General features: G+C 38.3%; 1 protein-coding gene across 1 annotated transcript in view; it reads left to right on the top strand.

Moving 5' to 3' along the window:
- The window catches only part of Htr4 (5-hydroxytryptamine receptor 4), a 102575-nt gene that overhangs the window by 37320 nt on the left and 40331 nt on the right, over nt 1-24924 (top strand). The window contains exon 5 of the mRNA XM_077796847.1: nt 3693-4261. Coding sequence (XP_077652973.1) covers nt 3693-4261 — 569 coding nt within the window. The remainder of the gene's footprint in view (nt 1-3692; nt 4262-24924) is intronic.

The raw sequence follows: 24924 nt of genomic DNA, 5'->3' as shown, positions 1-24924 counted from the left end.
TACTTGAGATAGAGATATTACATAATGTTAAAGTCATCAATTGAATAGTCAGACATACTATCACATATTACATTATAAAACAAGGTACTAAATACGTACAAAACTAATAAAATTTTGTATTTGTGTGTCATGTATGCATATATATGCATATGTGTTTCATATATACACATATTAGATGTATGTACACATGCATTTTTTCCATGTCTTTATTTATGTATATAACCACAATGGTGTGGGCTGACCCCAAGCAGGGGAAGGGACACTGAAAGAGGCTCCTTTTAGTAAAGATCTATTAGTAGAGAAGGTGACTGAGGTAGAGCTGTCAGCAATCTGTGTTCACAGTTGCAGTCTTAGAAATCTAGTGTCTTACAGGGTCCAGGACAACTATAAAGGAATGTAATGCAATTACAATAATTAATGTAATTTACTAGACTACTAAAAGGAAGTGGAGGAAAATCCCCATGACCCATCTCACTACTGCTAACATTGAATTGATAAAATACAATATTCATCCAGGTTTAGAAAAATTTAAAACCTCATTAAACAAAATAATAAAAGGGAACTTCTTCAATTAAACTGACAAAATTCATATAGAAAATGTCATACCCAGTAGTGAAATACTGAAGGTTTGCTCCCTAAACCTGGAAATAAAGCAAGAATGTCTACTATTACAACTTTTTTTCAAAATTATAATAGAGATATTTTGAAATTCAATAAAGCATTAAAAATGAAATGAAAAATTAATACTCATGTGCATATTCATGGAGAAAATTGACAAGAATCTAGAGATGAATTATTAGTTAATAACTCATTTAATCAAGGTGCTGAATGCATAATCAATACACCAGAAGATCTTCACAGAATTCCATATACAAGCAGCAACTTAGGATAAGAATTTTAATATGGTATCATTTAAAATTGAATAAAAACTTAAAACACTTAAGAGCAAATGAATAAAAATGTACAAGATGTTTATACAGAAAATATAAAATATTACTGAAATAGATTTTAAAAGACTTACATAAAGGGAGGGATTATTGCAAAGATGTTCTGAATCATGTTATTATAATTCCAGAAACCAAAATCTTTGAAGATTTCCATGGAAATTGATAGACTATGACTAGATTTTATATGAAAATACTGAGATATAAAAATAACCAAAGCAGTCTTTAAGATGATGACCCACAGTTCAAAGATTTTAATGTGGAGTATCCAAAATTAATAAAGTTACAAATTAAAATGGTATAGTGCACAAAGAGACAAATCAAGAGAACAAAATAGAAGATTCAAGCACAGAGCCATGGATGTTTGATTCCCTGATTTATGACCAAGGACATACTGTGGTGTAGCTGGGGAAGGGTGGTCTTCTAATCCATGATACTGTGTTAATTAGCTATCCATAAAGTAAAATTTAAATCTTATCTCCTACATCATACCATATTGAAAAACTAATCCCAGGTGGGCTAAAGAAGTCAATGCAAAAACTAGCCCAATAATATGCTAAGATAAAATATAGGAGAATGTCTTTAAAAACAGATATGAGAATATCTTTATACTGAGGTGTAAACAAAGATTTCTAAAACAGGCCACAATGAGTGTAACTAAAAGTGTAGGTTCTATCACCAGATTCTAAAAAGAGAAAACTGTTTAGACTTTAACACATAAACTTGATAAGTCATATCCAGAATATAGGTGAACTATAAAGAATAAATAAGAAAAAGAAGGACAACCCAGTTTTTTAAATGGGAAAATACCTGAATAATCACCTCATAAGAGAGGATATCTAAATGGCAAAATGGTAATTGATATCACTAATCATTGGAAAATACATAGAAAAGTCACAATAAGATTCTGAAGGGTCCTGATGAGTTTAGATTGGATTCAGATTATTTTATTTGATCCAAATTTTAATCAGGCTGGTGGGGGATGGCAAACAAGGAACAGAGGTACAGAGAGCAGAGCACATGGAACTTGAGATGACTTACTTGGCTTGAGACTGAGGATAGGACCCCAAGAAGAATGTGCCTATAAGAGCTAGGCAGTATTTCATCATATAAAGACAATACTCTGGTCCCATGAGGGAATCAGTGATAATCATGAAACAGAAGCAGAAATTTAGTCTCACACAGTTTCTAAAGAAAGCGATGTCAGTGCACTGTAATCACCTGGGCAGGGATGCCTGTGACGATTTTGGTACCAAAGTTATAAAAATAAGACAAATCCTAATCTAAACATATCGGCAGAGTCACAGACATGTGGAGTGTTTTACTGATGTAATCGAATCCACTTTACAACCATTAATGGATCAAGCAAACCCACAATGAGATAAGACCCCACACTGACGATACCAAGTGTCGGTGAGGAGGCACTGTAAGTGGGGCTCTCCTAGCCTGGTGGGAGGAAGGTCAACTGACAGTCCCTTTGGGAGCCTTTTGGCTGTACATACAAAGGTGAACATACATTTACCTATGACGCAATGACATCAGCCCTAGGTATATACCTAAGAGAAATGAAGGCTTACATATACAAACTTGTACAAGAATATTCATAACACACTAAAAAATGACAAAATCATGGAATTTGCAGGGAAATGGATGGCACTAGAGCAGATTATGCTTAGTGAAGCTAGCCAATCCCTAAAAAACAAATACCAAATGTCTTCTTTGATATAATGAGAGCAACTATGAACAGAGCAGGGAGGAAGAGCAGGAAGAAAAGATTAACATTAAACAGAGACATGAGATGGGAGGGAAAGGGAGAGAAAAGGGAAATTGCATGGAAATGAAGGGAGACCCTCATTGCTATACAAAATTACATATAAGAGGTTGTGAGGGGAATGGGAAAATAAACAAGGAGAGAAATGGATTATAGTAGATGGGGTAGAGAGAGAAGATGTGAGGGAAGGGAAAGGGGTATAGTAGGGGATAGGAAAGGTAGCAGAATACAACAATTACTAATAGGGTATTATGTAAAATTGTGGATGTGTAACCGACATGATTCTGCAATCTGCATTTGGGGTAAAATTGGGAGTTCATAACCCACTTCAATCTAATGTATGAAATATGATATGTCAAGAGCTTTGTAATGTTGTGAACAACCAATAAAAAATGTTTTTTAAAAAAAGAATATTCATAACAATCTTATTCAAAATAGCTAAAACCTGAAAACTGTCTAAATGTCTGTCAGTAGTGAAATAGATAATGATTGAGGTTCACTTCTCAAATGTCATGAAAAAGAAGAAATTATCTGTGGTTTCAGACATCCACCAGGGAGGTCAGAATGTATCCCCTGTGGATAACAGGAGACTTCTCTACGTAGATTGAGTGGGGCAAGACCAAAGGGAACTGGGAACTCAACCCGCGTTGAGACCTAGGTAATACTCACTGTTTCCCATTCTCCCCTGAACCCACTAAATGCAGGTATTCATCCCAATCATTTTAAATAAAGCATCTTATCCTTGTCTTTAGAAGAAAAACAAAGTGGCTGATATATCTTCTTTCTTTCCCTTTCTCTTTTTCTCTAATTCTTCTTTTCTCAATCCCCTTCCTTTCTTTCTGTTTTCCTATTCCCCTCTTTCTCTTCTTCTTTTCTCTCTTTTCTTATATTTTCCTCATTTTGTCCTCCCGTTTCTTCACTTTTTTCCTTCCCTTTCTCCCTCCCTTCCTCATTTCCTGTCTCCCTCCAACTCTCAGATAGAAAAGAGGAAATTCAACCAGAACTCAAACTCGACCTACTGCATCTTCATGGTCAACAAGCCCTACGCCATCACCTGCTCCGTGGTGGCCTTCTACATCCCGTTTCTCCTCATGGTGCTGGCCTATTATCGCATCTACGTCACCGCCAAGGAGCATGCCCACCAGATCCAGATGTTGCAGCGGGCAGGAGCCCCCTCAGAGGGCAGGCCCCAGCCAGCTGACCAGCACAGCACTCATCGCATGAGGACAGAGACCAAAGCGGCCAAGACCCTGTGCATCATAATGGGTTGCTTCTGCCTCTGCTGGGCTCCATTCTTTGTCACCAATATTGTGGATCCTTTCATAGACTACACTGTGCCCGGGCAGGTGTGGACTGCTTTCCTCTGGCTCGGCTATATCAATTCTGGGCTGAACCCCTTCCTCTACGCCTTCTTGAACAAGTCTTTCAGACGTGCCTTCCTCATCATCCTCTGTTGTGACGATGAACGTTACAGAAGACCTTCCATTCTAGGCCAGACTGTCCCCTGTTCAACCACAACCATTAACGGATCCACGCATGTACTGAGGTGAGTGTTCAGGGCCCATTTGGTTCATTTGCTTTATTTATAAGGGGTAATGCTCCAGCCTTCTGTTTCCAGGAGGTTTATTTCTGAAAACTGGCATAGGGTTTGCAGAGCTTCTGGAAGATTGTACCATTTGATCATGAAATAAAGTGGTGGGATAAGACTCTGGCTGTGGAGGGAGAACTAACCCACCTTCTGACCCGGTCTCCTAGTTCTCTGACCTTAGGGAGGTCATTTAACAATTCTGAGCCTGATTTTTTTTTTCAGATTATAATTGCTTTATCTACATCACAGGATTTTTGTGAGGATCAAATTAGCTACCATGTGGTGCACATAGCATAGATCCTGACACCTGGTAAGCACTAAGGAAAGGGGATCTGCCACTCTCTAAAGGCAGTATCTCAGAGGAATAGTCAAAAGCATGGACTTAAAGCAGGCTGGTCCTTATCCTGATTCTCAGTGCCCCTACTCACCTTCTGTATAATCATTCTTGCATTTGCTTTCCTTAAATATAGAAACAACAATAAGGATAGTGTCATTCTCACTGGATTTTTGTGGCAATTAGAAATAATGTATTTATAGGGCCTGACACAGAATAAGGACTCATACTATTACTAATAATCTGATTAATATAAATAGAACTGTTAGTAATCTCATGGTGCCTGATAGTCTAAGATAGCCCTAAAGTAATATAAACAACAAAAATAAATAGAATAATATACAATAGTAATGCCATGTGATAAATGATGTAATAGAGGACTGTACTACCTCAAAGAAGGGTATGAGTAGGAAGAAAGCTGATTTTGGCTGAAGGAATTCAAAAACGACTTCACAGAAAGGCATTTTTATAAGAATTTGAGACATGGAGAGCATATCAGGAAGCAGACAGAAGAACAGGAAGAAGGAAATAGAATATGAAAGCATGGAGAGGTCAAGTGACCTACCCAAGGTCACACAGGTTGGTGGAGGTTGAAGTGACATTGGAGTTGAATGTTCAGTAGCTAGTCCCTGAGAACTTTGTGGTCACCCTGTGATAGAATTTTTCTCGATTATTAAAACTCATGTGTAATACGGATGTTCATTCTGTAGCAAAGTGAGTTATCAGTGATGTTTTCTTTTTTGCCCTGAGAGACATCGGAATTCCTAAAGAGCAGCTCCTTTTTGACACCAGCATTTAGTTATTCTGATGATGTCAGTATTCAGCTGTGCTGGCAGCTGAAAATTAGGGAATTTTCGTTTACTTGTGTTAGAAAAGAAGAAGAGAAAACAGAACTACTGTGAAATATAAACACAGTGTCACAGAGACTCCTCAGAAGCATGAATCCAATTTTTAGCTACCAGTGTGGGCAGTCTTGGAGCTAAAGCCTTAGTGTGGTGTGGAGGTCCCAGCTGGTGGAAGGGCCCCAAAGGATCCTCTAAGAGTCTGATAGTCTCTCCTAATTATTATGCCTTACTGGGTGTCAGAGAAGGAATCCAACCACAAAGTGCGTATAAGAATTTCCGTGTGGGTGCTGGAGAGTTTTTTAGCTATTTAAGCTCGCAGTTACCTAAGTACAGGCTGTCAGTGAGTTACAAACATCATATGTTTCAGCAATACATGTCCTAAGATGGTTTTTTACAAGTTGGTGGCTTTTTCCCACAGACACCAACACAGAAAGAACTTGGAAGTTTCTAGGGCAGCTCAAGAAAGCCTGTTTTACTAACATGGTACAATTTTTTTCCTCTGATTTTTTCGTAATGTGTAGTATGTCATCAAGCAAAGAGATGGAGGTTTAGCGATAGCTTACAGATGTGTCCTCCGTATTTATTTCTTACACCTCTTCATGAGATCGTGAAAGTACAGGAAACCGGATGGAGGTATTTTTCTGTGGGGGTGAGGAGTCTTAGTAAAGGGAATGTAGCCTATTTAGAGAAGAAAAAACTATTTCCAACCTGAATCCACTACGGGGTAACTCTTACAGGGACAGGAGTTGTGCCTATTTGATTCACAGAAATAAACAAAATTGTCAACATGTTACCTGATATATATATAGGAACTTAAACTCTTGATGAATAAATCACAAATGAGCTCTCCAAACCAATTGTTCTAACATAATGCATCTTAAGATGATTTTGCAATTTTCTTAAAAATTCCACAAGTACATCATCAACAAATTCAGGTGAATTCAAGAAATATAAAGCAAAAAAAAAAAAAAAGTAAAATCAGTTTTTATCCTGCTAATGCCTATCCCCAGAGACAACAATTAACATTAATCTAGAGATCTTTTCAATGTATTTACAAACATTCATAAAAGCATAAAATCATAGCTTTTTCTCCCATTATTTTATATAAATGGTACCACTGGATATGTACTTCTCTATATCTTGCCTTTTATTCTTTAACAGCACAGTTTAAAGATAATTCTGTTGGAGAGCGTACAGATATAGCTCATTCTTTTTTAACTGTTCCATACTCTTCTGTACTAAAAATACATATTAAACGTATTTTTAATTATTTAATTATTTTCCATTAGTGGGCACGTAGGTATTTCCAATTTTTTGCTATTACTAACTGTACTATATAGAGCTCTGAACACATTTTTTTTGTGTGTGCATGTGCCAGTATTTCTTTCTGAGAGCTACAAAAAGCGAAATTGTTAATTAACATGTGACCACATTTAGGATTGACCTCCAAGAACACTGTGGCAATTTTATGTTCTCATTAACAGGATATGAGAGTGTTATTTAGTCTTTTCCCTCACCAATATTGATTATTATCCATCTTTTCTCATTTTGTTAATTAAAAAGACACTCTTATTTAATTCACAATTCTCAGATTTCTTGTCAGGTTGAAACTATTTTAAATTAATTCTTAACTCTTCATATTTGACCTTCATGAACTATATCTTTCTATGCTTTATCCTTTCGGTGACAACTTTGTTGTATTTTTCTTATTAATTTCTGGTTTTCATTATAATATTCTGGATATTAATCCTTTAGTATCTGATTTGCAATACATCTCCTCTTCTTCTGCTTGGTTTTTAACTTTAGATAACTTTTATCTTCTAGATATTTCCAATTTTGAAAACAGTCTTTTTCTTTGACCTCCTGTAGTCAGCCCAGCTTATTTCTTAAAACTCCTCCTGCATCATATTTCCTAAACCTTGCAGTTCTCTGGTTTTCCTCCTAAGTCCTAGCAACCCATTCTCCATCCCTCTGAGGAGCTCTTCCTTCTCTGTCTGGCCTCTCACTGTTGGAACTGTTCAGTGCCTGGTTCTTGCTACTCTTCTCCACCATGCTCTTCCTCTGTATGACTGACTGCACCACCCAGTGCAGTGCCATCTTCATGCTCTCAGCTTTCCCTTCGATTATAATCTCAAGTTCGAAGTTCTCTTCTGGGCTCCAGATCAGAAGATCCAATTTGCTTCCTGAACATATGCACTATGTAGATGTCTGTTAGGAATCTCAACTATAATACAACCAAACAGAACTCTTGGTTCTATATTCCTCCTTCATCTAGCCACAAGATTCCTGAGTCTTCCCTATCCAAGTAGATTCAGCTTCTACCATGTTTCTTACATTTCTAAGTCATTTCTTTAGAAGGATGACTGAAATATTTAAAAAGAAAAAATAACCAAAGTGTGATCAGGAGGCTAATTGTGCTAATGTCACCTAGTAGCTTGGAAAAAGAACAGATTCCTGGAACCCGTTCACTCAATCATGGTCAGGCTAGTAAAATAATTTTAATGAAGATGAATATTAAGCTTATGAATACTAAGCTTCAAGAATGACAGTCTCCTGGAGCTCCAGTGGCATAATCGGTTAGTGTGTGGTTTATAAGAACGACAGTCCCAGATTTTCATGGATCAGAATGACGAGTTAGGTATTCAGGTTATGGCACATATTGTAGCTTGTTGGGTTCTTATAATATCTCTTAAAGGGTAAAAGTTTGATCTGAGGTTAACTAGTAAAGTGCAATAGAAAGTTCCTTTTGAAAGCTTGCCTCAATTCAACCATGCCCAGTTTAAGACAAATGGTTCTCCTTAATTGGGAGACAGTATGACTACGTAGACATGCCTTGTGTCCACGACTAGGTGACAGGTGGTAAGAACAGGTTATTCTAATTTGATTTGGGATTCTTTGGGGATTCGATTTTGGAGTTCTTTTAATACTGAGTTAATGCTGAGGACCTTGCTATTCTTGTTCACTGCTGTTTCCTGAGGGCCTAGTTAAATATGCCTGCAACACTGCAGTACTTGGCAAGGGGTTGAAGGAAAGCTTCTTTCCTGGCCTTGCTTCTCTGTTTAACCATCTTTATGATGCTTAGCTCAGATAATGCAAGGCAGAGCAGGGACTCAAGGTGCTATTACTTTAGAAAGAGATTCTCTCTGTGAAATCTGCTAAAGATTTCAGTTTTGGGTTTTGTGGATAAATAATCCCTGACTTCCTATCTCACTATCTCATTGTGAAAATCAAACAAAATAGTGGATGTGAAATCATTTTGCTAACTACACAGTTCTGTCCATATGGGAAAGATAATTATAAGAACAGACGTCTGATAAATTAGGCAACACAGAGATTGCATACAGAGTTGGGCTATGGAGATGGGTTTTTCTTCTCTCCTATAGGACTTAGATATCTTTTCTATTTCCCAAGTTCAATCTTACTCAAACTTAAGACATGGCCAATTTTTAAGAAGGTGAGAACCTCTAGAAGTACTTTCCAGGGAACTCATTGTTCACCTACTTTATTTCTTGGTGATCATCCCTCTTTATCTTCCCATAAGCCCCAAGATAGGCAAGTTTTCCACTGACTTAAAGATCTCTAGAGCTGTTATGGTTTGGATGTGAGGTGTCCCCCAAAAGCTCATATGTGAGACAATGCAAGGAGGATTAGAAGAGAAATGATTGTTATAAGAACCTTAACCTAATCAGCAATTTAATCCCTGATATGGATTAACTGGATGGTAATTATGGGCTGGTAGAGTGTTGCTGGAGGAAGTGGGTTCCTGGGGGTGTGCCTTTGGGTTATATATATTGTTCTTTTTGAGTAGAGCTCTCTCTCTCTCTCCTTCCTGGGCTCCATGTCCTGAGCCATTTTCCTCCACCAAACCCTTCTGCTATGATGTCCTGTCTCACCTCAGGCCCTGAGGAATGGAATTGGCCATCTATGGGCTTCGAATGCTAAAACCACAAGCCCCCAAATAAACTTTTCCTCCTTTAATCGTTCTTGTCAAGTGTTTTGGTTGCAGCAATGAATATCAAAACAAAACAAAACTTTTTAAAACAGCTGTGTAGGCTAGGGTAACCACTAGCCACATGTGCCTGTTTGCATTTTATCATAAGTAAAAAGAAATAAAACTACAAGTTAAATTACTTGGTCATCCCAGTCACATTTCAAGTGCTAATTAGCCTCTACCTGTAAGTAGTAAATTGGCTTCTGGATTAGACAGTGGAAATGTAGAACATTTCTAAGATTACAAAAAGTTCTAAGAGTACAAAAAGAGCTCTAGAACTTTATGAACATTCTCTCTGGAAGGAAGCAATGTGACTTTTCTTCAGATTTTCTAACTCTTCTTATCAATCAAAGCCCAATAATAAATAAATCAATTCTAGTGGATGTACTATATAGATCTTTGACATTTCCATGCAGAAGGTCAGTACATTCAGATTTATATAGAGTTAACAGAAAAGGAAATTATCAGATAGATAAAAAATAAAAATGAGAAGAGTCAAAGAAAATGAGCTCCTCCCCCAAATAAATAAAAAATATTCTTCTAGGTTATTGCCCTTTATTGTTTCCTTTGTAAGTAACAATTATCAGCATTTATAATTGCATTTTTATTAAATGATTGTCTGTATCTCCAGACGTCTGTACATGAGGGCAGTAACATGTCTCTTTCACTCCCTAGTTTACCAGGGTGGAGACATTGCTTAATTAATAAATTTGTTGAATGGAAGGATGAATAGCCTATTGTTTATCTGAACTGTATGCTGGAATAAGTTTTCATCACTTAAAATATCCATTATTGGGTTCACAATGTAGCTCAGTGGTAGATCACTTGCTTAGCATGTGCAAAGCCATCCCCGGCGCCACAAAAAAATATTATTGTTTTTATTATTATTATTACTATTATTTCAGTATTGCAGGTGGAACCCAGGGGCATTTTACCACAGAGCTACATCTCCAGCCACTCACTCTTTGTTTTGAAACAGGATTTTGCTAAGTTGCTGAGACTGACCATAAATTTGTGATCCTCCTGCCTAAGCCCCCAGAGTCACTGGGATTACAGGGATGTGCCACTGTGCGTTAATAAATATCTTTTAATTTAGTGGCTAAAATGGTAGTTTTCCACGGTGAAAATACTTGTCAACTTTTCAAATCATCACACCCAGATTTTTTTTAAATAAAGGTTTTTCCACACTGAATTGGAAGATTTTTACCCCTAGATAAAGAAATAATTTACGTTTGATTCACTTTTGAGCCTTAGAGGTTTCTACTAATGTTGGAAAGGTTCTTGACATTTAAAAGACATTTCTTATGCCCTTTAACTTGAACTTTGGAGGTTACAATTGGATTCAACATTTACCTCATTGTTTTGAGTCAAAGCAGACTTAATCCAGGTGAATCAAAGATAGATGAAGATGACATTGTCTTACCTCCCTTAACCCCCTTGGATCAGCTACATGATTTTCAGGCCCCAAACAAAATGAAAACATGGACTGCTAGTTCAAAATACCAGAGAAAATTTCCCTGAAGTACTAAAAGTATAAAACTTCCATTTATCCACTGTGTCTCTCTATCTCTTTGTTGGTTTTTATATCTATTTACCCTTGTTTAGAAGAAAAAAAAATAGTTATTCCCATAACAATTACAATTCTTCTCTATATCATACAATACTAGTTTTAAATGAGAATATAGAATCATTTAATGTATACATAGAATTATCAAAATTACACAAGTCATATTTTCTGATGTATTTTGTGTGTGTGTGTTTTACCAGAATAGAGTAGAAAGCTAACTCAACTGTTTTTATTTCACTTCTTCATATATACATATTCCCTTGATTTTCACAAGTTCAAATATAAAAGTTATTGAGAATTTAAAAATAACAGCATAGCATTAAAGCCATCCCTGGATCCCTACCTGACTGCACCCACAAATTGGCCCTATTCCCAAACCTGCTCCAATTCCAACATGAAATAACTTCTCAGAAAACATAATCTTGAAATCCCACAAGGAAAACAGGGAGAATGACAACTTCCAACGAGCTCCACTTGCCTCACTGAATACTCAGGATTAGAAAAGTTAGGACTGTTTTGGGAATGTACCTGTTAATCAGATGGCCTAAAGTCACCTCCAGGATAAACGGTTTTAGGCTGAAACATTTCTCTCCCATTGAGATGTTGGTGGAGGATAAGTTCCTGTCTTTGATACAGTGGCTACAGATGCTGGCATTTGGCAGACCTGGGGTCAGTCCTGCCTGTTATCTACAGATCAGTATCAATATGACTTCGAGCATGTGACCAAATATTATGGGTTTGTTTCCTCATGTGAAAAGGGAGATAGTATTAGAACTCATCTTACAGGGCTTTTGTTAAGGTTAGTTAGGATGACATATGTGCAGGGCTAAGCCTGGCCTCTATTACATAGAAAGCACTCAATGAATCAAAAAACGTTATAACTATTGTCATTGTATATATAGGACATCCTTCACATCTGAATAAAAACAGCCTTCTCCAGTTTTACAGCTGTTTTCTCAACTTCTTTTTAAGTATCTCCTAAGAAATGAGTCAGTAAAAAATCCCTATTTCTAAATGCTGCTCTTTAAATAAGGAATGCAGAGCTCCCTCTGCTAAAAGAAAAGCCAGAAATTAGTTAAATTAATCACACTGTTTATAAATAATTATTTAAGCAACATGAGGCAAGACTTGTTTCCTGGGTACATCGTGCCCTGTGCTGAACAGTTGGACTGTTATTTTGAATAAGCCTTCTGGCTTCCAGATTACCTGTAGGCATTTCTTTGACCAACATAAAAGATGCTAACCATACCACACAAGCTGAGTACACTGTGTGTGTATTTGTTTTCCCTCTTTTGCTCTGTAGGTGTACCTCCCCTCAGGGTGCTAGAGTTCTATGTATCAGCCCTCTGAGGTTGGCACCCACAGTGAAGAAGGATTATGCATGCTTGTCTTATGCAGGGCAAGCCCCAAATAATGTTAAAATCTTGAAATGCCCAGAGTGGTATATCTGAGGTCAAGAATGGAGGCAGTATGGTAGGAGGTACTGGTCCTCCATCCTGCCTGCATGTTAGAGCTACTTGGGAGCTCTTAAATAATACCTGGGCTCCATGTACAAAGATGCTATTTTATTTGGTCTGATTGGAGACCAGAAATCTATATATTTTAAAAGCTCTGTTGAACAGCAGGGTTGAGAATCACCAGTATACTGGAAAGAGCAGGATTCCTGTCTTCTAATCCCTTATTGATCACTAATCAGACCTCATCCTTAGCAGTAATAAAATGAGGAAATTGAATTAGATGATGCTCTCAGTAGGCCTAGATTCATATCTTAGACTACGGAGATCATGTGAGTTTAAAGCCACAGTTCTCAACTGATGTGATTTTGTTTATCAAGGAACATTTGGCAATATCTGGAGGCATTTTTGGTTGTCACAACTGGCAAGTCACTGGCATTCAGTGGTAGGAGGCCAGGGTTGTTGGTAAAAATCTGATAGTACGCGGGACAGCTCTCCACAATAAGTAATTTCCTGACCCCAATTTTCAAGACTCTGCCAAGGTTAAAATAAAAACCCTAATTTAAACTAGTCACCTGGGTTTTACAACAGAGAATTTCCTGTCATTGCCAGGGGACAGTAGGAGAGTTTTCAACAATGCTAGGAGGCACAGCCTCTGTACCATTTGGGTCTTTTTAAGCCCTTACCATTCTCAAGACAAGATGAGCCCCATAGAAGATGATCAGAGCTCTCCCTGGGAGAAAGGGTACTGAACTTCCATGGCTGGAGTGTTGGCAGTAACCTTGCAGATAAGCCTTTCCACAAGGCAGGCTCTATGCTCTTGTTCTCTTACAGCATGTACTTGGCAAGGACACAGCCCTCCCAATTTAGTCAGAGCAGCTGTTCAGGAAGGAATCGCCTCCAAAGCACACTAAGAGACCCACTGGAAAACCATACCCCCATGGAAATGCGTGTTTGCTCCATAGTGAAATGATGTAGGTCCCAGGCCTATGAAGTGGTAGGAGATTATCTTAAAAGGAAATGACAAATGGGAGTATTCTTGGAAGAAGGTAAATACAGTGACTTTTTTCCTGCAGGGTTCATGATATATGAAGAACAGTGGAAGAAACAAGGGATGCTGGGCTTAGAGAAAAGAAAACTCAGATCATAAGCATTGGTTGGGTTTTTTTTATATTTAAAGGACTGCTGTGGGAAAATGACATCTGATTTGTTCTTCATGGAGTGAAATGATAGAAATAGGATACAAAGAATTAAGGTTATAAGAATTCACATTTTAGTTCAAAATAGAATAGATGGCCTTACTCAGGGAGTTCCTACTAAAGTGGAAAGAGAAAATTGGATGACAGATGACCAGTTAAAAGTGCTGACTGCCTGTCAGCCACCAGTCAGAATTTCTGAGGAAGGAGTAAGATACTGAATGAGATGTTCTTAGATCTGCCTTAAAATTCCATGAGTTCCAGAATCACAGGCATCTTCTCACAATTCAGCTAAAATACAGGAAAGAACAAAATCTACTTCAGTCTTCTCATTTGGTTGAAGCTGGAGAACATCTGGAAAGATTACCTGTGAGTAGAGATGTTGTAAGTGATAATGGAAATTTCAGGGGACATTCTGTCTTCTTTTGATGATTCTTCTAGCAATCTATGGCAGGTGGGAAATTTAGACACTTCTAAAGGAGACAGTCATCCAAAGTTCTATAGATGCTCAGTAGTATAGAAGTGATTTAATACCTGAAATTGCACTTGGGGAAGATATTAGTCTTACCCATAGGTCAAGATAATTTTTTGTTGTTTGGACCTTGAATATTAATGGAATTACTGCTTAAAGATTTGCAACGAAATGGAGTTGGTATTAAGAAGACCTCTCCTCCTTTTTTTTCATATAGAGACAGTTAGGACAAGGTCTTCAGCCTCTGAAAAGCACAGGCAGCATCCTAGCCTGGGAGGAACCTGTTTACCATTGAAGAAGTTTAGTGTTAGGGATAAAAGCACAGGAGTTAGTATTTGATAAATCCATTTGCTTCTGGTCCTGCTTCCTTGAAGCTAAGTGATTCTGGGTATGCTAACTAATATCTTTCTGAGCAAAATAAGGGCAAAGATGGTTCTGACCTAATAAGACAGTTATGAGGCTTGTATGGATACTGTGCACATAGAGCCTGGGGCACATCAAATTATTGATAAGTTGTATTCTCTTAATCGTAATCATCATCCTCCTATAAGACAAAAAGGCAGGAACAAGCCTTCTATTTCTAAAACACTGGTTCACTCTCAGAATAGGGTATGAAAGAAATGGCATGTTGTCAAAAATAACCATTAAGTCTTCCTGAAAAAGAACAGGGTAATTCCTAGGTAGTGGGCTGGTGAAGAGGAGGAACCATGCTTCAATTGCAAGGAGGCAAATTGAGGGGTAAGGGGGCATGCAGAAAGTTCACACTTCTGTCCTTCTGGGAATGCTGCAAAGTCTTTAATCCTGGAGCAGGGAGCCTCATCAGATGGCCTCTCCTTATAGAAACAGACTGAGCACACTCTGCGTTATATTCAACCAAAGTGCCAGGAATTGACTTTTCACAAAATTATTTCTGAATTGCTGTTTCTCTTTTCCATGCCTATTTCAGGTTATTTTTAACAAGATTCTTAGAAACATTTCACAGTTAGAATTGCTCTTGGAGAGTTTTTTTATTCTCTAAGAAATGAGTGAATCCTTATTTTGATAAACCTGACAAACAAATATATTTGGTGTCTGCTCATGTTCTTTTATGAGCAGACTCTCCTCTTCTTTGCTGGCTGGTACAATTTTATTTTTCCCTCTGCTTTTAAAATGGCATGTCTATCTTTGAGTTTCTTTTTTAAAAAAAAATATTTATGCTTCAGTTGTAATTGGACACAATACCTTTATTTTATGTATTTATTTTTATGAGGTGCTGAGAATCGAACCCAGGGCCTCACAAGCACTCTTCTGCTGATTCACATTCCCAGCCCTTATCTTTGAATATCTGAATTTGAGGAAAGAAGTATGTGGATCTTTGTGTGTGTATGTATAAATACATACACACACAGATATGTATGTGTAAGCACACATGAACACATACCTATGCCGGGGTCCGGCTGCAGCAAAATAGCCGGGGGGTGACGAATAACTTGCGTACGTTGATACAGCAGGAATAGGAGCCGTTTATTGTAGGGCAACAGAGCCATTTATACATTTTGCACAGCTTATCTTAATTAGCATAAACTAGATACATCAATCAACCAATAAGGAATCTCCATACTTAATGGCTCACTTTTGTTACTTCTCAAACCACTCCCTCTGACATTTTGCCAGGCACCATCCAGACTTGTTTACGAACTCTAACATTTGTCTGGCAAAATACCAGGTGTTATTTTTGACTTATTTACAGACCTTAACATACCTACACACTCATATATGCACATATATATATATGGATTGTCATGTGTAATAAGTAGTTACTTAGGTACTATTATCCCCATTTCACTTATGGAGAAACTGAAATTCCGAGAGATGAAATAACTTGGCCAAGGTCTCATAATTGGTGAGTGGTAGGAGTAGGATTCTAACACATGTCCTTCAGATTTCAAAGTCCTTATTAATAGTCATTATGTTCCTTGATAGTTAACTCAAAACTCTTGCAAGAAGGCAGAGCTGTTGATTCTCGGTTATGGAAACAGCATCAGAAGTGATCTGGCCAAATAACCCAGCTGTGTTAGTCAGCTCCTCATCATGAATACTGACTTCATTAATTTACAAAGAGAAAAGTTTTGTTTCGGCATAGTTTTGGACGTTCCAGTCTATGATTGAGTATTCCCATCCCTTTGGGTTTGTGGCAAGGTAGTACATTATGGTCAGAGCAAGTAGCAGAGCAAAACTGATGACTTCATTAGCCAGGAAATAAGAGGGAAAGAGAAACAGAGCAAGGTCCCACAGTCCCCTTCGAGGACACTCCCCCAATAACCTAAGACCCTCCTAGGAGGCCCTGCTTCCTAAACATTCCACCACCTTTTAATAGCGCCAAACTGGGGAAGAAGCCTTTAACACGTGAACTTTGGGGGAACATTCAATGTCCAAACTCTAGCACCAACCAATAAAGTGATCTCTTCTACAACTCTTTTGCTAGGTAATTGTGTATTTCTACTCCCAATAAGGGATAGTTTGTTATTATCCAAGGAATTCTATTGTTCCACCAGTTATAGTTGTTGCAAAATTTGGTCAAATCTTACTTTCCTGTATCTTAGTATCATGAATGATTAAAATCTTATTGGTAGAAGTGATAACAGAGTTCAAGTAATGCAGTGGTTTTTAAACTTTTCTTTCAGGTGTAGTAACCTTCTTTTTAAATGGAATCTTACTGGTAAGTATGAACAATAAAAAGGAACTGTTTTAATCAAAACAGGTATTGGTATGAAGTTGTGTATGCACATAATTATGACGAGGTCCCAATCCATGCAATGTCTACAATGGAAATTTCAGGAGCTTATTTGACTAAGTCTTGTAAAAATTAAAAAAAAACTGAAATAAATTGCTGAACCCAATATTTTATAGAAAAAAAACTTGAGGTTTAGAGGATGTAAGTTTGCTTAAGATGATATAGCAGAAGAACTCCTTTGTCCAACTCCTTGTCCAACTTCTCACCTACTCATTCATTCATCAATTCATACATTGCCTTATTATTACATGCCTAAATAGGGTTCAGAGACATTGATCTAGGTGGTTGGAATATAGTAGAGATGTAGGCACTATCCCCGCAGTTAAGAAGCACTGCCAAGCTTTTACTTTCCTACTTCTTTTTTATGGTCCAAGCCTTCCCCTTAGAACTCGCGCGCGCGCGCGCACACACACACACACACACACCACATGCACATTAGTCAGACCATTCTGGGCAACTTCTTTATTCAATTCAGTTCTTCTATGACTATTGGAAAGTGTATGCTACATTGAGCACAAGCCCATCCAAGTATTTTGGGAATTTGGGGAGCTCTTTCCTTGACAGGGTTGCAGATTATAACTTATTTTATTTTTTTCTGAATCTGTTTTCCTTTGGGGACTGTGTCTGATATGAACATGGAGAGAGAAGCTGTTTTGCATGCTACCACTCAAGAGGATGGAAAGGCCATTCACACATGTGGGATTTAGATGGCAAATGCCAGCTGGATTGGGTTGTATTAGAGTAACCTTGAACTGTGATAGTGTGGCTTACAGTGAGCTAGTAATGAAAGGCATATGAAACCCTTTTGGCCGTACCCAATCTCTGTTTCCAGCTCATTTTCCTCTGTTCTCTGTTCTCCCCACCTCCCCCTGTAGCCCTGCTGCCTTCACCTAACTCTTTATGCAATAAACATACAAGATTGTTCAGCTTTCCCCCAGATAAATAGTGAGTTCTCCTGCTGCTGACCATTTGGCTGCCTCGAATGCTCAGTCTCCCTTTCCTGCCTTGCACAAGCCCAACTAATATTTCTTCTGGACACAGTTCCAGTATGATCTCTCTGAACTTTCCTCATCCAAGATCCTCCATCTCTGAGCAAGAATTTCCTCTGGACTTTTGCCATTTGCTTCTTCTTCTTTAAAAAGCTGAGTTCATCCCATGAGACTTTAAATATTTTTATGCACCTCATTTACCTGGAAAGCAGCTTGCGACCAGTGTCAGGTGGTTGAGGGTGCTGTGGTGCTGGTTCAGTGATGCTGAATTCAGATCCCAGCTCCACTGCCCCCTAGAGTTCTACCTGGGCAAGTTTGTTGGCCTCAATCTACTCAACAAGAGCTGCAAATAATAAAACTTACATGACAGGAATGTCATAAAGATTTTATGAGGGAATCTATAGATCTTATACAGTAGTCTGCATCACTCAGTAAATGTTGGCAGTTTTTACTGTAAATCTATGGCTTAAAGACATTTTCTTCTGAATATTTTTAGAATCTCTCATGTTGAAATGATTCAGGAAAAAAAAAGAGACACACACAGTTTGACCCACACAAAGACAAAGTTCTAATCTCTTTATTTGTTAGGAACTGTGGTAGACAATGGTGAAAAAACTCACGAGGAGATTGCCTTGACTATTCAGTTATATATGCACATTGGGAAATAGGGACAAGATATATTGAGATTAGAATAGGTCACCCTTGGTCTTGCACTTGGCATGATGGGACAAAGACATATCTGAGGCTAGTGATTAAAAGAGAACCTAGAAATATAGTTTTCTCCAGAGGCCACAAGGATTGGTATCCCAAACTGTGCAAACTAAGCTATCTGGAATCCCTTCTGCAAGTCATGCAAAATAGTAGAAAGAACAGTGACCTAATAAGCCCTGGTGTCTGCCCTAAAGATGTGTTGCTTTCTGGAATGAATTGCCCTCTGCAATTTGGTTTTCTCATCTGTCTGATAGGGTCTTTTATTGTTTTCATACTACTTTCACAATTTTTTAAAACATACTGACCTTCTACCCATGCTAATATTTATTTGTTATTTTTCTTTAAATACATTTTAAATCTAAATAAGTGTATTTAAAAAGGAAACTGCATCATAACCTTAAATACAAAAACATATACACAAGATGATATTAAAAATAGATGCAATGAAAACAAAAGATAGTTATCAAAACTTAACATGATCCTTTTGCTTGCCAAGGACTCTGAGCTTGAGAGCTACTCTCCACTTGTTAGGAATTTGAGACTTGTTAAAGGTAGAGTGGGACCAGGAGTTTTTCTCTTTAAAGTAGGCAGAGGAGTGCAAGAAATAATTTGAATTCCCTTGTGGTGATTCAAGCTGTTTAATACTGTCCCATTCTCAGGCACCCCCATGGAGCACAACCATGTTGGAAAACCTTGTCTTCCAGCAGCAATATTCTGTTCTGATTAATGGTAAATCCAAGTTAAATGCAAAAATTGACCTGAGGTATTGCCTTTTGAATATGCAGACTTCCAAGAAGTTTGTTAAATAATCAGTGTACTCACTATTTTTGTACAACTCAGCTTTTAATCAGCTCATGGTACCTAAGTATTGTATTTATCATCATACAAAAAGCACCTAGAAAATATTGTTTTGCATATGTCTCGTTACATATTTTGCTTTCTCATTATTATGATTTGTTATAAGTGCCTTCTTACCTTTTCATCTTCAGTGTCATAAAAACCAATAGATAACCCCTTGTCCACTTTGCTGACATGGATGCTTTATTGCTGCAGTCTGGCTGGGCAAAATAACTGGGGGGTGACAAGCAACTTGTGAAGGTTGAAACAGCCGGAGCCCCTTTATTGTAGGACAGCAGAGGTATTTATACCCAACTCATTGTTTCAATTAACACCATATAGATACATCAATTAGTCATTAAGGAATCCTCATCATCTTAATAATTACACACAGCTTAACTTAATTAACATCATCTAGATACAGCAGTCAGTCATTAAGGAATCTCCATCATCTGAATGGCTCGCTGGCATTACTTCTCAAACCACTCCTCCTGGTAAAGTGCCAGGCGCCATCTTAACTTGTCTGTGGCCCTCAACACTTTATAGTTTGTTTCATTGCTTCCATTCCAGTCTGTTCTGAAGAACCACTGAATCACTTATACTTCTATCTCTGGCCCTTTGGATTAATCTGTTCTTTCTCTCTTCTGCCCCCCTCCCCCCACCTCAGCTCTCCCTCAGGTATGAGTAGAATGACTGTCTATCCACATGCTTAGGAAATTCCTACTCCTGTATGTATCAGACTCAGTTGAGAGAAATTTTCTAAAATACAGACTTCTTTCCCTATCTTCCCAGGGCTGGTGTGAACCTGGGAATCTGTATTTATTGAAGGTAACTAATACGATCCTTATGTAGATAGTTTTTGGATCTTTGGGAAAAAAATGACTCAGCTAGGGATCCTTCTCCCCCTCCTCCTCCTCTCCTCTCCCTCCTCCTCCTCCTCCTCTTTCTCCTCTTCCTCCTCTTTCTCCTTCTTCTTATGCAACAAGGTAATTGTGCCTGTTTAATTGACAATTAATTAAACCTCATTACAAAACTCTTCCCACCTCACAAATGATTACTGTTTTTCCCAATGGATAGAGAACCCCAATTTGGGGGACAGAATTGAGCAAAAGTCCCAATTTACAGCATAAGATCCACCATTAGCTATAAGTTAGTCCATGCCTCTACATTGCACTTTGCTCCTGCTCCGAAATGGAAATAATACTCTGTATGTTCCTCCCTTACAGACTTGTGTTAAAGATTTAATGTAGAAAAATGTATGAAAATGTGTTATAAATTGCAAAGGATTTCATCAAAACTAATAAAACAAGAAACTGCATTTAAAAAGCTCATCTGTTAGAATATTGGAGAAGGAGTCTTTTTAAATGATGTTTTGCATCAGGGACTTTGAGTAGCTCTGCCAATGTTTTTGATCAAGCATATGTTTGAGGAGAGACAGTTGTGATCTCACTGCATTTTAAGTTGTGGCATCTCAGCCCTACCATGTTCTATTCTACTCAGATATGTTTAACAGCATTGCAATGTAATTTTACAGATTCAAAAATTGAGGTCTTTCATCTTCTTTAATACAAATGCAAAAAAATAATTACCCTCTCTGGGTTTCCAGCAAACCCTCTTCCCTCTACATGGAATATAAAGTATCAGATACTAACAATAGAATATTAAAAGCCAAATTTGAAGCAATTATCCACAGCTTTGGAGAACAGTCCCACACACAGCTGCCACCCAATCAGAAGGCCTGTGTCTGTCACCCACCATCCCTGCTACTCACAGAATCAGAATGTCAGAGCTGAAAAGGATCTTGGAGATTCTCCTCCCCCTCACTTAACAAATGGGGAAAGTGAGGCACAGGAAAGGGACTGTGTCATCAGAGTCACTCAGGTGGAGGCTAAAAGGCTTTAGAAGCCTTGTCCCTGTCTTCTGATGTATTGCTTTACTGCTCATTGTGCTGTACTCTGCCCCTTCATGTGCTGGTTTAGTTGAGGGACCTTGAGCTGAGAGTGAAAGGTGCCACCTGGGTGTTAAAGCCCTGAGCATGGAGTGTGATCTGCTGCACTGGAAGCCAGTCTCTACTGGTGTGGTACAACACATCCTGAATTTTTTAATCTTGTATGAAGCCCCTAAGAGGTAGATGACACTAAACTGTTAATTGTTAATAATTACATCAGTATCATAAGGTCAACATTGACTGTTATGGGTCAACCAGGACATTAAGTCACTTTTTCTCTCTTCCCAAGTCCCTGTTGGCTCCACTGACAGGGAGATGCTGTGAGTCTTCCATGGAGTTAGAGGCTGGGCTGCTGTCCTTTCCACGGTGCCTCTATTTGGCTATATCACTGTATTCTGAATACAAAGGAGTGGCACCAGCCATCAAATAGCAATTGTAGAATGTTTTATACAGGTTTTTCCTTGCTGTGACCAAATGACTTGACAAGAACAATTTTAGAGGAGGAAACATTTATCTGGAGCTCCAAGTTTCAGAGGTCTCAGTCTGTGGACAGCTGGCTTCATTGCTGTGGGCCCAAGATTTGGCAGAACATCATGGCTGTAGAGTGTGGTGGAGAAAAGTGGCTCAGGACCTGGCACCAGGAAGCAAAGAGAGTTCCTCACCAGGGACCAGGCAAGCCCCTCCCCCACCCCCATCCTCCAGCCACACCCTATCTGCCTACAGTTACCACCCAGGTAATCCTTGCCAGGCGATTAGCACACTGATTAGGTTAAGGCTTTTTTAACCCAATCATTTCACTTCTAAACCTTCTTGTATTTTCTGCACCCATGAGCTTTTGCGGGAACATCTCATATTTAAACCATAACAGAGATTCTTTTCAATCTTTATTTGACTCCCTAGAAGAATTTTTCAAGAGAGCCAATATAAGCTTTGGGGATACTTCTCCAAGACCCTGTTGCCCTCTTTCCAGGCTCCACACACTCGTTCCACGCCCCCAGCTGTGCTTTTCCTCTGCCTCTGTCTTCGTGCCTAGTCTTCCATCCTTTCTTCTCAAGGATCTTCTTTACCATGTTTACTCACCCTGCACCTCTGTTTGAGTATGTGCCCCCTAATTTCTTCCCATCTTTGCAGGGTTTTTGTTTTGATTTTCCTTTTCCACGTGGTGTCTTCAGTTGTATGTCACAGAAAAAACATCAGCCCCATTGGCAGTGGCTCTCTGTCGTGCAAGAGAGGTTATGGGGAAGAGTCCCATCTTAACCTCTCAGGCATACTGTGTTGCAATGAAAGGGGAAGGCATGTCACGCTACAGGCTTCCCACAAGTGGGACAGATATAACATCACCCCCTACATATTCGTCTTACCCTGGAGTTTGCTTGTAGGGGGACAAGGAAATTCGAGAGACAGCAGAACTGAACACTGGATTTAATGGGATAGTTCTCAAGATAATAACAATATAGCAGAACAACTAAAAGCACAATAATGCACCATAATTTCTAGGTACCTAGAAATTATGCTACCTATAATTACTGCTACCTAGAAATGATGATCTTCCCATGTGCTTGCAAAATCCTTAAACTCTAGTCAAAATAGACCCAAACGTAAGTTCTGACCTTGTCATTTATTAACTGTCCGCATTTGAACAAATTATTTAAACTCTCTGAAAACTCAATCTGGTAAATGGGCACAAAATACATGAATCAATGCATATAATGCACCTGGTTTAGTGCCTGACCAAGGGTGCTGCTCTAAGGGGTGGCTTTCTTTATTATTGCTAATTGTGATAACAATAACAAATATGCTACAAATAGAATTTGGAAAAGAGATGAGCAATCCTCTCTTCCTTCTTTTCCTTCTTTTCTCTCTTCCATTCATTTTTTACTATTAATAATCATGTTCAACAAATGAAATAGATAAAAATATAAGGGACACATAAAGACATGAGGGCACATCTTGAGTCATCCAGATAACTTCCACTTTCAAATGGCACATGGAATATGTGGACTATTTTGATTCAAGAATGAATCAAAAGCTATGTTCAGAGCAAGTAGCAAACCCAGAAATAGTTAGATCTCATTACTTAGGGAAGAAATATTGTATATTCTGCTGCAATAAGAATAGACTTCCAACTGTAAGTAAGAGCCTTATAGGAAGAAAGTTGCTGTCCAGAATTGGTGGAAAGCATTTAACTATCTCTGAGCCAAGACATATCATGTAACTCAGGATCTTAAAGGCTGGTAGATAACACCTCTGAATGGTACTGTGCTAGGACTGGGGAAATAGTGGAAGCCCAGAGACCAGTAAATATTGCCCCAGCCTTCTCAAGAAAGATGAAAACTAGATTCCAGAAACTAGACTCAAATAAGTTTTTACTAAAATTCTAAGAAATCTATTGCACAAATGATTCATGAAGAAGAATCAGTGTTATTTCATTTAAAAAGTTCATTCCAAATAAGTTTCCCATCAATTAGGACAGACTTGATGTTTAGCAAAATATTTCAACAAGGTACTGGGCAACATCTGCCATTGGTTGGTCCATTTTCAGGCATGTCGGGGATTATGTTCAGGGGCGGGAAGAAAGTCTATGGTGGTGTACCGTGATTCTCCATTTTATCCCTGTCCTGCTCAATATTTCACCTTAATTGAAAACCTAAAAGGCAGATGACAATACACTCTAAGACCTAGGTAGCACAATAGACTGTTTGATCTTCCTATGTGCTTGGCAGAATCCTTGAAGTCTAGATGTAGTAGGTGCCAAATAATAATCATCTTAAAAGTTGAAACTTCTATAATTTAGAACACTCTCAATTGACCAAGCCTGTAAAATGAAGCTTAACTGAGACAAATGTGATATCCTTTATTTTGGCTCAAATAAATAAATAAAGCCCACTATAATGACAGAGGAAAGAACCATAGAAAAGGAATTGACAACTGTTGTGTCCAAAAGATAAAAGTTGGCAGCAAACTCAGGATCAGCCAATTGTATATCACCCTTGTTAAAAATGAACTGAAATTGATGCATTCATTTAAGTGAACTAAACTCATAATGAAATGTGCATGATATGCCAGGCTCACTGTGAAAAGTTGTGTTTCTTCTGTTATTGTATGTTGAGAAAAATCATCATAATATGAACTGTGATCAGAAGACAGAGTTCATTATGGGATATAATCTGGAAACCTGTAATATATAATGGATTATTAAATAAATTGGAATGTATATGTAGGGTGGGGAAGAGAAAAAAATGGAGGATATAATCGGCAGAGGGCAGAATTTTGAGTGAGTCTGGAGGACATGGTAGTTTCACTGAGTAGAAGTTGTACAAAGGCAGATCTTGAAACCTCAGTAGACTATTTGTAGCAGCTAAGGTTGTTCAAAACTAACTGCAGGCTGCTATGCCACTGGAGAGTCCTAGGTGGAAGCTGAGCATGGTGCAAAAGCTTCCTGCGTTGGGTGGGCTCTTTCACAACCTGTTCCTTGACATCCAATCCAACACTGAGGTTCTCTAA

Source organism: Urocitellus parryii, chromosome 1, assembly GCF_045843805.1.
Source record: "Urocitellus parryii isolate mUroPar1 chromosome 1, mUroPar1.hap1, whole genome shotgun sequence".
Classification (NCBI taxonomy): domain Eukaryota; kingdom Metazoa; phylum Chordata; class Mammalia; order Rodentia; family Sciuridae; genus Urocitellus; species Urocitellus parryii.
The sequence above is the reverse complement of the archived record's forward strand: the minus strand, read 5'-3'. Positions and strand labels throughout refer to the sequence as shown.